The sequence below is a fragment of the Bubalus kerabau genome, chromosome 22 (assembly GCF_029407905.1).
Source record: "Bubalus kerabau isolate K-KA32 ecotype Philippines breed swamp buffalo chromosome 22, PCC_UOA_SB_1v2, whole genome shotgun sequence".
NCBI classification, from domain to species: domain Eukaryota; kingdom Metazoa; phylum Chordata; class Mammalia; order Artiodactyla; family Bovidae; genus Bubalus; species Bubalus kerabau.
Window position 1 is genome coordinate 18,235,735 of NC_073645.1, and position 17,664 is coordinate 18,253,398.

A 17,664-nucleotide genomic window follows, 5' to 3' on the forward strand; every position below is an offset into this window, starting at 1 on the left:
TGGGCTCCACTCTCACTCAAGTCAGAGAAATGAGTTGCTCCCCAGGTTTCTGCACTGTTCCTGAACCAAGTAAAACTAGTGGACCATGACAGGGGTGGGGGTGGGGGAATCAAGGTTAAGACCAAGGCTTTGATCTACTAACAACTGAACTTATCAGCCCAGACCCTAACCAGGATGGAGAAAGTAACTTAAGTGAACATTAGTGTCAGAACACCAAAGTATAGGTAGCAGCAAAATAATCTTAGAGATTAAGCAAAGGATTTTGAGGCTGCATACCATAGAGGGGGGACGTAAATAGTAGATTATTATTGAGTATTCTACTCCAGTTGCACTGGTCATAGCAAATACCTTCTTCCAACAACACAAGAGAAGACTCTACACATGGACATCACCAGATGGTCAATACCAAAATCAGATTGATTATATTCTTTGCAGCCGAAGATGGAGAAGCTCTATACAGTCAGCAAAAACAAGACCAAGAGTTGACTGTGGCTCAGATCATGAACTCTTTATTGCCAAATTCAGACTTAAATTGAAGAAAGTAGGGAAAACCACAAGACCATTCAGGTATGACCTAAATAAAATCCCTTATGATTATACAAGAAAAGTGACAAATATATTCAAGGGATTATATCTGATAGACAGATTGCCTGAAGAACTAGGGACAGAGGTTTGTGACATTGTACAGGAGGCAGTGATCAAGATCATCCCCAAGAAAAAGAAATGCAAATAGGCAAAGTGGTTGTCTGAGGAAGCCTTACAAATAGCTGAGAAAAGAAGAGAAGTTAGAGGCAATGGAGAAAAGGAAAGATATACCCATTTGAATGCAGAGTTCCTGAGAACAGCAAGGAGAGACAAGAAAGCCTACCTCAGTGATCAATGCAAAGAAATAGAGGAAAACAATAGAATGGGAAAGATCTCTAGTGCTCTCTTCAAGAAATCTCTTCAAGAGATCTCTTCAAGAAAATTAGAGATACCTAAGGGAACATTTCATGCAAAGATGGGCTCAATAAAGGACAGAAGTGGTATGGACCTAATAGAAGCAGAAGATATTAAGAAGAGGTGGCAAGAATACACGGAAGAACTGTACAAAAAAGATCTTCACGACCTAGATAATCACGATGGTGTGATCACTCACCTAGAGCCAGACCTCCTGGAGTGCAAAGTCAAGTGGGCCTTAGGAAGCATCACTACAAACAAAGCAAGTGGAGGTGATGGAATTCCAGTTGAGCTATTTCGAATCCTAAAAGGTAATGCTGTGAAAGTGCTGCACTCAATATGCCAGCAAATTTGGAAAACTCAGCAGTGGCCACAGGACTAGAAAAGGTCGGTTTTCATTCCAATCCCAAAGAAAGGCAATGCCAAAGAATGTTTGAACTACTGCACAATAACACTCATCTCACACACTAGCAAAATAATACCCCAAATTCTCCAAGCCAGGCTTCACCAGTCCGTGAACCATGAACTTCCAGATGTTCAAGCTGGATTTAGAAAAGGCAGAGGAACCAGAGATCAAATTGCCAACATCCATTGGATCATCGAAAAAGCAGGAGAGTTCCAGAAAAACATCTACTTCTGCTTTATTGATTACACCAAAGCATTTGACTGTTTGGATCACAACAAACTGTGGAAAATTCTTAGAGATGGGAATACCAGACCACCTTACTTGCCTCCTGAGAAATCTGTATGCAGGTCAAGAAGCAACAATTAGAACTGGACATGGAACAACAGACTGGTTCCAAATCAGGAAAGGAGTATGTCAAGGCTGTATATTGTCACCCTGCTTATTTAACTTATATGCAGAGTACATCATATGAAATGCTGGGCTGGATGAAGCACAAGAGAAGAGTGAAAAAGTTGGTTTAAAGCTCAACATTCAGAAAACTAAGATCATGGCATCTGGTCCTATCACTTCATGGCAAATAGATGGGGAAACAATGGAAACAGTGTCAGACTTTATTTTCTTGGGCTCCAAAATCACTGCAGATGGTGACTGCAGCCATGAAATTAAAAGATGCTTGCTCCTTGGAAGAAAAGCTATGACCAACCTAGACAGCAAATTAAAAAGCAGAGACTACTTTGCCGACAAAGGTCCATCTAGTCAAAACTATGGTTTTCCCAGTAGTCATGTATGGATATGAGAGTTGGACTATAAAGAAAGCTGAGCACAGAAGAATTGATGCTTTTGAACTGTGTTGTTGAAGACTCTTGAGAGTCTCTTGAACTGCAAGGAGATCAAACCAGTCCATCCTAAAGGAAATCAGTCCTGAATATTTATTGGAAGGACTGATGCTGAAGCTGAAACTCCAATACTTTGGCCACCTGATATGAAGAACTGACTCATTGGAAAAGATTCTGATGCTGGGAAAGATTGAAGGTGGGAGGAGAAAGGAACGACAGAGGATGAAATGGTTGGATGGTATCACTGACTGGATGGACATGAGTGTGAGTAAGCTCTGGGAGTTGATGATGGACAGGGAAGCCTGGCATGCTGTAGTCCATAGGGTTGCAAAGACTCAGACAGAGCTACTGAACTGAACTGAAATGATACTCCAGTCTGTGTAGTAGAAAGGCAAATCACATTAGAGTAAATTTAAGCCTAGAGGAGAAAAGTATCTACATTAGGTGTTTAGTGAATAGTTAATAGTGACACTTTGGGGACACATATTTCATTTTTCATGTGTGCGTGCTCAGTTGTGTTCAACCCTTTGCTACCCCATAGACTTTAGCCTGCCAGGCTCCTCTCTCGTTGTGATTTTTCAGGCAAGAATACTGGAGTGGGTTGCCATTTCCTCAAGGAATCTTCCCGTAACCTGCATTTCCTGCATCTCCTGCTTGGCTAAGATGGATTCTTTACCTCTGAGCCACCAGGGGCACACACCTCAGTTCAGTTTCAGGCTTTGCCACCTATTGGTTGGGAACTTTGAGCAAGTCTCTTAGGCCCTCTGTCCTTCAGTTTCCTCATCTATAAAATGAGCATAATTATGGTTCCTGACTCTTAGGATTGTTGTGAGAGATACATGAGTTAACATATACGAAGTGCTTAGAACAGTAACATAAGTCCCATGTTGGTTCTATTATTTAGTCATTTGAGGAGCATAATAAATAATGCATTTGTGTAGGATAGTTCAAAAAGTTTTTTGTGTTTTTTCATTTAACATTATGCATTTTACTCTTTGACAAATGGACTTTTGTTCATGTGTTAAGTGTTTTCTTGCTCCATCAGTCAAATACATTTAAATCCTCATTACCTTTAGGCCTTGTTTTCCTGTGGTCTCATGGAATTTTATAGATGAAAAGGGATTATATGAATTACCTTTCAGCTGCGTTTTAAAGGTGAAGATTAACAGGGAGGTTAATCCCATTGCAAAGCATTGATGGAGCTGGAGCTTCAATTCAGTCTCTTGGCAGGGTCCTTCATTTCCTAATACTAAACTGACTTAAAAACAACAACAACATTTTTCTCATTAGAAAGTATGTGTCAAGCTTCCGTGGCCTGGTTTCAGTGGACACCCCTCTCTGCATTCTACAGGTGAGCTCCTGGGTGACGTGGCTGATCCTCGCGGCGGGCTCCATGGAAGAGAAGCGGGAAGTCTTCTCCTACTTGGTTCATGTGGCCAAATGCTGCTGGAACATGGGCAACTACAATGCCGTCATGGAGTTCTTGGCCGGCCTCAGGTATGGGCAGTGGAATATGGTTATCTGTGGTTTCCTCTTAACAGCTAAATGGCACTGAATTAATTGTCTGGGTAACCATATTCGGAGAAGGCAATGGCACCCCACTCTGGTACTCTTGCCTGGAAAATCCCATGGACGGAGGAGCCTGGTAGGCTGCAGTCCATGGGGTCGCGAAGAGTCAGACACGACTGAGTGACTTCACATTCACTTTTCACTTTCATGCATTGGAGAACGAAATGACAACCCACTCCAGTGTTCTTGTCTGGAGAATCCCAGGGACGAGGGAGCTTGGTGAGCTGCTGTCTATGGGGTCACATAGAGTCGGACACAACTGAAGTGACTTAGCAGCAGCAGGCAATTGATACTGACTATTTGAGGGAAATACATTAACCTCTGTTAGTGCCACAATTCCTGTTCCTCAGAGGTGCTGCAGAATTAAGCAGGCATGATCCTACTCCGCTGTGTCTGCCCTGATCCCATGCTCTTGGGCAGGCTGAGTGTCTGATTGCTTAACTCCGTCAACACCATCACTGACCCCCCTTTCCCCTTCCTGCCATGTGTGCCCCACTGTTACCTGTCTCTTCCCAGATCTACCTTACAAATTACCCAGCACTGTAAGCTGCCAACCACTGACTGCCCTCACCAATGACAGTGGCTTATGTTGATAATAGTATCACTAAATAATGTTAGCTGTCATTTTTATTGAACACTTATTACATGTCAAGCACTGGACTAAGCATGTTCCGTGCATTAAAACTTTCTATTGTCAGAACAGTTTTTTGAGGTAGATACTATTATTATTTCCACACCGGATGAAAGAAGAAACGTCTAAAATAAGAAGAAATTAAGTCACTCACCCAAGGTCACCTGGTGTGGCCAGGATGTGAATGGAGGCCACCTTGATTTCAGAGCCTGTGCCCTTAACTTCTGGAAATCCCATGGATGGAGGAGCCTGGTGGGCTGCCGTCTATGGGGTCGCAGAGTCGGACATGACTGAAGCGACTTAGCAGCAGCAGCAGCAGCCCTTAACTTCTATGATATCTTCTTCTTACACCTTCTCCATCAAGCTAATAATAAGATCAGCATTCTATCATTAAAGCCTCTGGCTGTATTCCCTTTAAGCATCAGTTACCTTGCATAAAATAGCTGCTCTTCACTCTTGTGGGTGGAGTGTGGTATGAGGAAGAAGAGGATAAATGGTGGAATTAGAAAAATGGGGAATTAAATCCTGGCTCCCCTGTGGAACAGCTGTGTGATCTAGTTACTTGACCTCATTAAGCTTCAGTTTCTTCATCTGCAAATGGGGGCAATAATAAAAAGCACCTATCCCTTTGCACAGGATTTAATGAGACAATGTGAAGTGTAGAGTATGTGTGTCTGGCATGTAGTAAGGCTCAAAAAGAGAACTTGTCATTGCTGTTGTTGTTGTCTAAGAGTCATCTTCCCAATGAAGATCTATAAATAGATCTTGCTTCATAACATTTCAAGGTTTTTCTTTGATTCTCCAGGCCTGACATAGGGGTTCAGGATTGGGGGTGGAGAGGAAAATTTTTAGTTGGAAATTTTTTCGTCCTTTTGAACTTTCTCAACTAAGAATAAACTCACATGATCATGTCCTTGGCATTTAAAATGGTCGTACAAATGCACTAAGCATGGCTCAAAAGAAGGAAAAATAGAAAAGTACTGGGTGAAGAAAAGGCTATATGCAGATGATTTGGTTCTCTTTGTGATACATTTTCTACAAACAATCTGCGCTACCTTTCTTTTTTAATATTATTTATTGGGCTGCACAAGATCTTAGTTGTAGCATGCAGGATCTTCCATTGTGGTGTGCCGGCTTCTCTCTGGCTGCAACATGCATGCTTAGTTACCCCACAGCATGTGGGATCTTAGTTGCCCAAGCAGGAATCAAGCCTACATCCCCTGCATTGGAAGGCAGATTCTTAACTGCTGGACCACCAGGGAAGTCCCTGCATTATTTTTCTTTAAAAAAATAGAGATCATATAATGATAAAATAGTCCTGTTTTAATGATGCTTGGGCTTCCCTGGTGGCTCAGTGGTAAAGAGTCCACCTGCAATGCAGAAGAGGCAAGAGATCCCTGAGTGTGGAAGATCCCCCAAAAGAGGAGATGACAACCCACTCGAGTATTCTTGCTGGGAAAATCCCACGGATGGAAGAACCTGGTGGGCTACAGACCCCCTTGTGGGCTAGGGTTGCAAAGAGTCGGACATGACTGAGCAACTAAGCACAAACATACGATGGTGCTTATCCTTCCGTGGTTGACTGGCAAACTGGTGCTGACTGTTGTCTGGGGACCTCGCTTCCTCTCTTCTGGATGCCACCATCCTCACAGCATAGCAGCTGGCTCCCTCCAAAGTGAACAATCCAAAAGAACAAGGCAGGGACTTCCCTGGTGGTCCAGGGGTTAAGAACCTGCCTGCCAAGGCAGCGGACAGGGGTTTGATCCTTGATCTGGGAACTAAGATCCTACATGCCAGCGGGCAGCTGAGCCCGTGCACCAACCTTGCACTCTGGAGCCCGTGCACCTCAACTACTGAACCCCTGAGCCCAATTACTGAAACCCATTGCCTAGAGCCTGTGCTCTGCAACAAGACAAACCACTGCAGCGAGAAGCCTGCACACCACAACTGGGGAGTAGCCCCACAACTAGAGGAAGCCTGCACACAGCAGCAAAGACCCAGTGCTGCCAAAAATAAGTAAATAAATAGAAATAAATAAATAGAAAGAGCAAGGCAGACGCTGCGGTGCTTTTTACGTCCTGGCCTCAGGAGTCACACACTGTCCACTTCTGCCGTATTATACTGATCATGTAGGACCAGCACTGGCGCACTGTGGGTGGGGACCACACCGCAGCAGGAAGTGTGGGTCTTTGGAGGCCATCTTGGAGGTTGGCTGCCATGTACCATATATTAGTGAGTCTCTTGATGCAAAGAATAGCCTCATAATGCCCAATGGAGGCCTTGGGGAAATGTGACAAACCCAACTTAGTTTGAATTCAAAATCCAAGAAGTCCATGTGAAAGTGAAAGTTGCTCAGTCATGTCTGACTCTTTGCAACCCCATGGGCTGTAGTCCATGGAGTTCTCCAGGGCAAAATACTGGAGTGGGTAGCCTTTCCCTTCTCCAGGAGATCTTCCCAATGCAGGGATTGAACCCAGGTCTCCTGCATTGCAGGTGGATTCTTTACCAGCTGAGCCACAGGGGAAGTCTATAGAGCCAGGTAATTCTTTCTTAGATGAGAAATAATGTCAAAGTAGCTAAACCTTACCACTGATTCCTGGCCACCCCAAACCCACTGCTACCCAGTTTCACACTCCTACATTTGGCTTAAGGCTGAATTAGTCTTTACAAATAGATGGGTAAAACTACCAGGTATAATAGTTCGTCAGCCAGAACAGTAGATACAGGAGGTAAGTTACTAGATGTCCTTAGGATGGAATGATTGTGGAAGAAGAGCTCACATGTGCACTTTTAAGTTTGAAAGTATTTAGATTACAAGTAATTGAACTGCATCAAGATAACTGAATTTTTTTTATTTTTAAAACAATTAGAGGAGAAGGGGGCACAACCTTATTGTGAAGTGACTGCTTTCCTGTCACCTTTGTACATTTGGCTTCCTCAAACTAAATTCTCAGCTGTTTATAGGAAATGAGTAGAAGTACAAAGATTTACATGCAGCAATATTTACTCAGTTTTAATGTCTATATAAAATAACCCAAATGTCAAGGACACCTCGGTTTTAAAATAATAAAATAAAATAACCCAATGAACAATAATAGAAAAATGAAGGCAATAACATGATGCATCCACACACTGGAGTATTATTTAATCACCAAGAACAATGTTTATAATAATTTTAATATCATAGGACATACAATATATACTTACCTGGGAACAAAGCTGTCCATACTTAATAACCTCAGCAATATTTATACAACAAAATGTATAAAATATTTAGACCAGACAGACACAAATAGGATAAGTACTGGAAGGAAATATTCCTACTGTTGTCTGTGGTTGGAAGAGCTGTGAGTGGATTTTCTATATTTTTGGTATTTTTGAGATTGTCTACAATGGGCATACCTTTTTAATCATGGAAAGAAATAAAGTTTCTTTTTTAAAAACGTCAGTTCTCAGTCTAACAAAACACCATTGCTGTTTACTAAGGTTTATCTCTTGCCCCACCCACATATCATGACTCATGAAAAAAAGGATGATCAGATAATCAGAACCAAGTCTCATTCATGTGTTCACTTCATTTATTTAAACCTCTATTCCATGCCCCCAAATGGATTCTCACCACCTTATAAGGAACTGTTGTAGGACAAGTCGAACCCAGTGGGGTGAAATCAGGAGACAGTTTTATTTTTCTGACCTCACTGTCTTTCAAACCTGCCACTTGCCTCTTCTTCCCCCGAACTCTGGACTATACCATGGGCCCCCCCGTGTCTTTCCCCGTCACTTGTGTAGTTAATAAGCCGTCTCCTTCGCCTATGCCCTTGAGCGCTAGTGACCCCCAGAATCGTATGGCAGTGCCACACAATTGTTGTGGCAGGTTGCCCTGAGTGTGACACCATTTGTATAAAGTCTAAAATGCACAAACAATTGTACAAACTGCTTAGCAGTATCTGCCCAAGTTGAGAAAGTATGAGGAAGTGTCAGGGAATTCGCGCAGTAAAGTTGCAGTCGTGGTCCCTCGCGGTGAGGAAGGGAGTGGGCTGTGTCCACGGAGGAGTCCTCTGGGGCCTTGGCCATATTATGAATGCTTTGTTTTTTTAAACTGAGAGGTTGATGCATGAGTGTTTGTCGTGTTGTACTTCTTGATGTCTTTTGGTTGTCTTAGGTATTACCTAATGCTTTTTAATCCAGTCTGATATAAATCAGAGCTTCAAGTTTTCATTTAAAACTTCAAAAAAAAGAAGTAAAGGGACTTCCCTGATGGTCCAATGGTTAACACTCCACACTTCCACTGCATGGGACATGGGTTCAATCCCTGGTCAGGAAACTGAGATCCTGTATGCCACACTCCTGCTGCTGCTAAGTTGCTTCAGTCGTGTCTGACTCTTTGTGACCCCATGGACTGTATCCCGCCAAGCTCCTCTGTCCATGAGATTCTCCAGGCAAGAATACTGGAGTGGATTGTCATGCCCTCCTCCAGGGGATCTTCCCAACCCAGGAATCAAACCTGTGTCTCTGATGTCTCCTGCACTGGCAGGCAGGTTGGTTCTTTACCACTAGCACCACCTGGGAAGGTTCTTTACCACTACTGCCACCTAGGAAGGAAAAAAAAAGGAAGAAAAACTTCACCCTTTCCCCAGTTTCACAGCCCTACCGGTCTCAGAAAGCTGCAGTAAAAAAGAAAAAAAGCTGCAGTAGGGTGGGAAGATATAATTTATCTTTCTCTCCCTCTGTCTCCAGCTCAGGGTTCCTGCAGAAAACATGGGCAGGATAGGAGAGAAGAAGGGAGGAGGGGTAAAGGGAGCCAGTCTAACTTGACTGGGGCCACTGTGATCTGGCTTTAGTGACCCCACAGAGAGCCATGTTGGGTGTTTTCAGGGTCACTTCCTACTTACCTGCCCTGCTGCTGCTGGGGCTGCTTAAGTCGCTTCAGTCGTGTCCAACTCTGTGCGACCCCATAGATGGCAGCCCAGCAGGCTCCCCCATTCCTGGGATTCTCCAGGCAAGAACACTGGAGTGGGTTACCATTTCCCTCTCTAGTGCATAAAAGTGAAAAGTGAAAGTGAAGTCGCTCAGTCGTGTCTGACTCTTAGCGACCCCATGGATTGCAGCCTACCAGGCTCCTCCATCCTAACTCCCCCCAAATTCTGTCCGAAAGCAACCCCCTGTACCATTACCTGGAGAGGGGTGGTACACCCCCAGCCTGGCCCACTACTCAGTCCTCCCCCACAGCATCTAGTTCTGGAAGGCCTACCCTTACAGACTCTTTCCACTAGGGCCCCCTTATTTGGAGGGAAGCCTTTCAAGATAACTCAAGCCCCGCTGCCTCTCAGGGTCCATTCCAGACTCACAGAAAGCCCCAGCACTTTGCCCACCCAGGCTCTACAGACGCAAAGCACGCCCACCAGATCCTTCCCCCTCACTAGCCATTCTGCGGCCCCAGGCAGCCTCTCGTCCTTACACTTTCCCAGGAAGTCACACACCAGGCAGTCCACATGATCAACAAGCTGCCCGGACATGGGCCAGCCTCTCCATGAAGTTCCCCGAAGCCCCTGAACTTGGGGAGATCTCCTCCTCACTTACCATGTCCCGACAGCCCTCTGCAAAGAGGTCCCCGCTTGGCTGCTCAGACCCAGCTCTGTGCTGATGGACGGTGGGAAACCTCTGCAGGGAGAACACTTTGAGTCTCCTGGTGACCACACGCTGCCTCACTTCAGAAGGTGGGGTTCAATGTCAGCTGTTGTTCTTAGCAGCAATTTAAACATAGGAAGACTCTCATTTAACATCCTGTTCTGCAAATGATACTTTAAGATAAGATCCCTCAAGACAGGCCAGTGACTTAATGTCAGTTGAAGCAGTTCAATAGGAGAGGCCAAAACAGGCTTTGTGGGCATCATTGCAGGACTGGCCTCATCCAGTTATGTTTGAAAGATCAAGAGGAGTGGATGGAACACATTTTCTGTGAGTGATCCTCCATGAATATTTGTAAAAACCATATTACCCATCAGGTTTCCCTTTCAGGAAACCAGAAAAACTCAAACTTAAGTTCAGTGCCCACCTTCCGAATTTAACTCCCCTCCAACGTGTGTTTTTGTATATATCTCTGTTTAATTCCGTGTTTCAATTTATTAAAGTAATATTCACATCATTTGGGGAAGTAGGTAGCAATGTGAATCCTAAATAAATATTAAAACAGAAAGAAAACATAAACAGAAGTGAATTTCATACAGAATTTAAGCTGTTTACTGTAAACAATATTATTTCCCCTTTGGCCTAAAAACAATGTCCCTGACTTGCCATAGGTCAAGAAAAGTTTTAAAAATGTGGCAGTTTATGGACCAGTCTGATCTGGAGACCATGAGGAGCCTGAAGGACGCCATGGCCCAGCACGAGTCTTCCTGCGAGTACAGGAAGGTGGTGACCCGAGCGCTGCACATCCCCGGCTGCAAGGTGGTTCCCTTCTGCGGGGTGTTTCTGAAGGAGCTCTGTGAGGTGCTGGACGGAGCCTCTGGCCTCATGAAGCTTTGCCCGAGGTACAATTCGCAGGAAGAAACTCTGGAGGTGAGACCTTTCAAAACTCTCATGATCTGAAGAGTCATTGTTGCCTCCTGGCTTGTCACACACTGAAGCCAGAAGAGAGACATCTCTGAGGCCAGGGTTATCCATCGTCACAGTTGTGTTGACTAACAGTCAGATCCTTGGGGGCTTCCCTGGTAGCTCAGATGGTAAAGAATCTGCCTGCAATGCAGGAGACCTGGGTTCGATTCCTAGATCGGGAAGATCCCCTAGAGAAGGGAATGGCAACCCACTCCAGTATTGTTGTCTGGAGAATTCCATGGACAGAGGAGCCTGGCAGGCTACAGCCCATGGAGTCACAAAGAGTCGGACATGACTGAGCAGCTGACAGTTTCACTTTCACTAGATCTTGAACATCCCAAAGAAAAGAAGGCCAACTACCACTGTTGGGCTTTATTTAAGTTAGCTTTAATGGGGCAATGGTGTTGTTTTTCTGGATGTTTCTTCTTAAGGTTGATGGGATTTTCCTCTCTTGTTAGGTGCAAATGGATGAAGGGGATATAAGAAGTCAGATGAGAGTAGTAACTTTTTGGGGTCAGTGGAAGAAAGACTGAGGGGAAGTCAGTGCTGCCTTCTTTTCCTCCATTCTGGGAATCTGGTGTGTCCTCTAAGGATGCACTCTGGGCTCCTGATCATGCTGTCCCCAGCCCATTGCTGCTCATTCCCAACCCCCAGCTTGGGAAGGACCACATGAGCTTGGACTCAGAGTGTTGGGCAGTGCAGAGAAGAGGCACTGAGAAACAGAATATACAGACACCTCTCTATATGCTATTTAGAAATGAAAGAAGGGATTGAAAGGTGGGAGACTTTATGGAGAAATTTGAGGAGTCCCATGCCCGGAAGTCCCATACCTAAATCTAAAGTCATTCTCACCATGGTGCCAGCACCCACTGTTGACCTTACACACACACACTCTCCCGCTCTCTCCTTCTCTCTCTCTCTCTCTTTCTCATCCTCATTCATACCCCTTCTTGGTGACAGTAGGAAGACTCTCCTAAAACTGCAGCCTCTTCCAGGTCCCCTGGGAGCAAAAGAATTACTTGGTATCAGGGAGACTTAGAGCCCCTGACAGGTGCTGGCAGCATTAGTGGCTTCTATCTCCCTGGCTTGTGAGAGGGGCATCAAGTGCAAGGAGAGACTTCCCCAGCGGTTCAGCAGTAAAGAATCTGCCTGCAGTGCAGGAGACGCAAGTTCAATCCCTGGGTTGGGAAGATCCCCTGGAGGAGGAAGTAGCTACCCACTCCAATGTTATTGCCTGAAAAAATCCCATAAACAGAGGAGCCCGGCAGGCTACAGCCCATGGGTCAAAAAGAGTCAGACACGACTTAGCGACTAAATAACAACAACAAAAAAAGTGCAAGAAATGAAGGAGAAAGCTTAAAGCAAGCCCCCCAAGCTGTCCCCACACCAGCTCCCTCACATCTCAGAAGTAGGGAACTCCAAATCTCATGGCCTAGCCATCCCTCTGACCTCTGATGGGAGATACTTCCCTGGTTACAAATACAGACAATAAGAGCTTATAAATCACCAGGAAGCCTCTGTGTTACTGTTAAGATGTATGGGAAATAAAGCAAAATGTCCCCCTTCCTTGATCATTTCCTTGGGCCCCAGTAATTTTATCTGGTTCCATAGAATAATAGATTTCTGTCATGGTTTTTCTCAATTCTCACTACAGGAATAAAATAACTCTGTCCTTCCTCTGTAAAGTGGCTAATCTTCTCCCTAGGGAACCTTGAAATAATATTGCTTTTTGTGTTATAAACTGGAAGTGGAGTGTTGATTCCTAGAGGGACTGAAGTTGTCTTAGTGGAAACAAGAGTAAGTTTTGGTATTTCATGTGGTGAAAGGAAAAAATGTTTTTCCTGGAGGTTGGTTTTCCCCCAATAAAATAGGCACAAATGCCATTATTTATGACTGTTATGATTTCGTTTCTCTAGCCAAGTAGGTTATTTAGATGTAGTATGTGAAGCTGCGATAACAAATCCTCAATATATTTCTCTGTAGTTTGTAGCCGATTATAGTGGACAAGATAATTTCTTACAACGAGTGGGACAGAATGGCTTAAAGAATTCAGAGAAGGAGTCCACTGTCAACAGCATCTTTCAGATCATCAGGAGCTGCAGTCGAAGTCTGGAGACAGAGGAGGAGGACAGCTCCAGTGAAGGGAGCAGCTCAAGGAAAAATTCCCTGAAGGATAAAGCCCGATGGCAGTAAGTTTTACATGGGATGTTTTACATGGGATTTAAAAATTGGGATTCTCGTTTCTTCTTTTTCCTACTCCAGTTTGGTTTCAGGTTATAAATAGCATCCATGTACGTGTTAGCTGCCCAGTTGTGTGCAACTCTTTGCAGCCCCATAGACTGTAGCCCAGCTTCCCCGGTGGCTCAGATGCTAAAGCATCTGCCTGCAATGCAGCAGACCCGGATTCGATCCCTGGGTCAGGAAGATCCCCTGGAGAAGGAAATGGCAACCCACTCCAGTACTCTTGCCTGGAAAATCCCATGGACGGAGGAGCCTGGTAGGCTGCAGCCCATGGGGTCGCTAAGAGTCGGACACGACTGAGCGACTTCACTTTCACTTTTCACTTTCATGCATTGGAGAAGAAAATGGCAATCCATTCCAGTGTTCTTGCCTGGAGAATCCTAGGGATGGGGGAGCCTGGTGGGCTGCCATCTATGGGTGGGGTTGCACAGAGTCAGATGCGACTTAGCAGCAGCAGCAGCAGTAGGATTGGAGTCAGTCATACCCAGAAATTAGCACTGTTGCAGCTCCCCCCAACTTCTGATGATTCTAAGGCAGCTCATCAATGATTGACAAGCATTGCAGTGCTTCCAGGATCTCACTTTCAGGTGGCATCTGCAGCACTGTCATTGCTTGGCTGTTTCGATTGCTGTTTATTGACAAGCATTGCAGTCTATCCATGATATGCTTGCTTAGCCCAAGACCAAATGAGAAGTTCAGAAATCAATGGTCTTAGGGTAGGCACTGCATCTCTTCAAGGCCATTTACTCATGGTCATGCCCAACTCAAAGCAGAGCCTGGTCCACCTGGAAGAATCCTTGAGCATGACCCAAAAGCAGAACATCTGCTGGCTTTGACATCTTGGCCACAAAAGGTTCTATTTGTGTGGCATACTCATAAGTCATACCTGGCAGTTGTCTCCCAGTCCTTGTAAGACATCGCTGTTTGTTTTGCAAAGTCTTTCCTGGATGACTGTGTGTATATGAGCCTACACTGGGAAGAGACAGTGCTTCTGGAAAGTAATTCCTTTGGAATTGTAGTGCTGGATCCTCAGAATCAGTCGTGAACACAGAAATGAACACATTGTGCCTGAATCCAAAGTGTTGCTATTAAAGAGATGAACCTATATTCCCAGTTTTTCCGAAGTCTTTGAGCTTTTTTCCAAACCTCATCTCCTAGCTCATTCCCCCATAGGGGATCCAGGTGCTCAAAGATGAACCAATACTGCCCTTACCACGATGTCACATCCCTAAAGCTCAAATTTCACAAGTAGCTTCTACCGATTGTTCTTTTTAAGTTGGTCTCAAGTCAAAAATCACTAATTTTTGTGATGTTGGTGCCACCATATATAAATGGAGAGAGGACCATCTACAAATAAGCACGGAGGCCTCTCATAGCCCTTAACTCCTTAATCTACGTCTACTTCTGTCTTCCTGTCTCTATACATAGGTATCTATGTATATATCTACATCCTCCCACAAAATATTTTGTAGATGCTTATAAGAATAAATGTAAATAATCAAAGATATGAAGGGAAAAGGAAAGTAGGATAGGAAAAAATAAAGCGTACAGATATGTGTACTATATAGTCTTTACAGTGACTAAATTTTGTTCTGAGATAGTGACCATAAAAAGGAGGGAATCAGGAGTTACAGTCTTTGTAAGAAAAATCAAACAGATGTTTGGGAGAAGCATACCTGTTCCTCATACTGAGATCTGGCGGAAATTCCTTCCTTAAATCCTCCCATAAAGGATACATCATCTCTGAATCGATAAAATTTCATATGATTTTTTTTTATAACTACCTTCACTTGGGGCTGTGTGTGTGTATATGTTACTTATAGGTGTTCTAAGAATACTTTTAGGAGTGCTTGTGACTCAGCTGGTAAAGAATCCACCTGCAGTGCAGCAGACCTGGGTTCAGTCCCTGGGTTGGGAAGATCCCCTGGAGAAGGGAACAGCTACCCACTCCAGAATTCTGACCTGGAGAATTCCATGGACTGTATAGTCCATGGGGTCGCAAAGAGTCGTGGACATGACTTTCACTTCATTTCACTTCACTTCACGTTTGGTTGAGACTCAGAGACCAGGCCTCTGGGTTTTTCTTTACCATCTTTTTCCTTTTGACTGGATTTCCTTCAAGTAATAAATTTCATACCACATACCATCACCTCTTTTGAAATCATTGTTTCCAATTCTCTGCTTGTTCCTTTGTCCCCTCGCTAATCATTTTATCATCTACACTCTAAGATCACTGCTTTTCTACTTCCCATTTTCTAGACTCCACTTGTAAGCACTCTTAGAAGGGGAAAAGAAGCACAAAATTGCAAATATTTCTTTTGCAAAACCTGAGAAGTAAGGTTGAAATCCTCACGTTGAAATTTATGTACCTCAGTACTGGTAAATTTTCTTACCCCACATGATGGCTATTTTGAAAAGAACTGATGAGATTGGGGTGTTTAATAGATGAGGGTGGGGGTGTTTAATAGAATTCACTGAAACCAGATCAGCAAGCACTGTTTCTGGGACCATCTGCCAGGACTTGGGAATCCATTTCTGATCTGGAGTACTGCATTAAAATATCCAGTACAGGGCTGTGTGTGAAAAAGGGATTTCTAGATCTCAAAACCCAAGGGAACTGTGCTTTGTTGTTGATTTGGCTGAAATAAAGACTCTGTAAACAGTAACCTCCAGCCCCTTTCCTATGGCAGCCACCAACCCTGTGAAAATTCCATCAGAGAAAGAAGGGATGATCTCATGGTCGTTTGGTTCACCCAACCTGTAGGGTGCTCTAATAATTCTTCTCAAACATCTCAGCTACTCCTGCCAGAACATCCACTCAAAACATTGACAGAAACCCCAGAAAGATGGTCATAAGAAATTCAAGACCTCAGCAGGAAAGGAACAGGGTTGAAATAATCTCCAAATGTCAGTGAGATCTTAAGGGCATCAACTTATCATTGCCGTGTACAGTTGAGAAAGTGATGCCTGGAGAGGTGAAGTCGCTTCCTTAAGTGGTGCCTAGCAGAGCTGGGTTGTGAGCCTGACCACGTGATCAACTGCAGGGCAGGATCTTTCCTCCTGCAGTGTTGAAGGCATTTCTTGTCACTGTGGAACCCTCAACTTCTTTTTGTTTCTAGTTCCTATAAGTTAGGAACATCTAAACATGGCATCTGGTCCCATCACTTCATGGGAAATAGGTGGGGAAACAGTGGAAACAGTGTCAGACTTTATTTTTGGGGGCTCCAAAATCACTGCAGATGGTGACTGCAGCCATGAAATTAAAAGATGCTTACTCCTTGGAAGGAAAGTTATGTCCAACCTAGATAGCATATTCAAAAGCAGAGACCTTACTTTGCCAACAAAGGTCCATCTAGTCAAGGCTATGGTTTTTCCTGTGGTCATGTATGGATGTGAGAGTTGGACTGTGAAGAAGGCTGAGCACCGAAGAATTGATGCTTTTGAACTATGGTGTTGGAGAAGACTCTTGAGAATCCCTTGGACTGCAAGGAGATCCAACCAGTCCATCCTAAAGGAGATCAGTCCTGGGTGTTCTTTGGAAGGAATGATGCTAAAGCTGAAACTGCAGTACTTTGGCCACCTCATGTGAAGAGTTGACTCATTGGAAAAGACTCTGATACTGGGAGGGATTGGGGGCAGGAGGAGAAGGGGACAACACAGGATGAGATGGCTGGATGGCATCACCGACTCAATGGGCATGAGTCTCAGTGAACTCCGGGAGTTGATGATGGACAGGGAGGCCTGGCGTGCTGCGATTCATGGGGTCTCAAAGAGTCGGACACGACTGAGCGACTAAACTGAACTGAACTGAAATTCTAAAAGTGGTCCAGTTACATTTCATATGACCTATAAAGCTCATTAATAATGACTTTTCAAATTTACCAGTATGAAGAATAAATAAGTTTTGCTTGTGTGAGTGTAAATCATGAAGGCCTAAGAGTAGCGTATAGCACCATTGTAGGAAAATGGAAATTAAGACTATTTAGGTGTATAGAGAAGAGTATTGGGTGATATAGGAGCCACAAGTTCTTATTATCAATATTGTCCACCCTCTCTAAAATACTGCTTAAAAAGGATTATTCCATCTGGAGAAGTTGGATATAAGCAGATAACAAGTTCAGGCCGAACCTTAGAAGGGAGGCTGTTTGGGATGATTCGGAACTCAAAGCTTGCAGTCACATGGTCTGGGACTGAATGTCGCCCCCATCACTCACTATTTGTGTCACCTGGGTAGGTGGCTTAATCTTGCTGTTGGGCTGTGCTTAGTCGTTCAGTTGTGTCTGATTCTTTGCGACCCCATGGACTGTAGCCCACCAGGGTCCTCTGTCCATGGGATTCTCCAGGCAAGAATACTGGAGTGGGTTGCCATGCCCTCCTCCAGGGGATTTTCCCAACCCAGGGATCAAACCCAGGACTTCTGCACTGCAGGCAGATTCTTAACCTTCTGA

At 44.3% G+C, this 17,664-nt stretch overlaps 1 protein-coding gene across 2 annotated transcripts in view; it reads left to right on the top strand.

Moving 5' to 3' along the window:
• The window catches only part of PLCE1 (phospholipase C epsilon 1), a 369,385-nt gene that overhangs the window by 267,296 nt on the left and 84,425 nt on the right, over window positions 1-17,664 (top strand). For both annotated transcript variants that reach the window (XM_055561030.1, XM_055561031.1), the window contains exons 5-7: window positions 3,533-3,678; window positions 10,681-10,939; window positions 12,959-13,164. In XM_055561030.1, coding sequence (XP_055417005.1) covers window positions 3,533-3,678; window positions 10,681-10,939; window positions 12,959-13,164 — 611 coding nt within the window. The remainder of the gene's footprint in view (window positions 1-3,532; window positions 3,679-10,680; window positions 10,940-12,958; window positions 13,165-17,664) is intronic.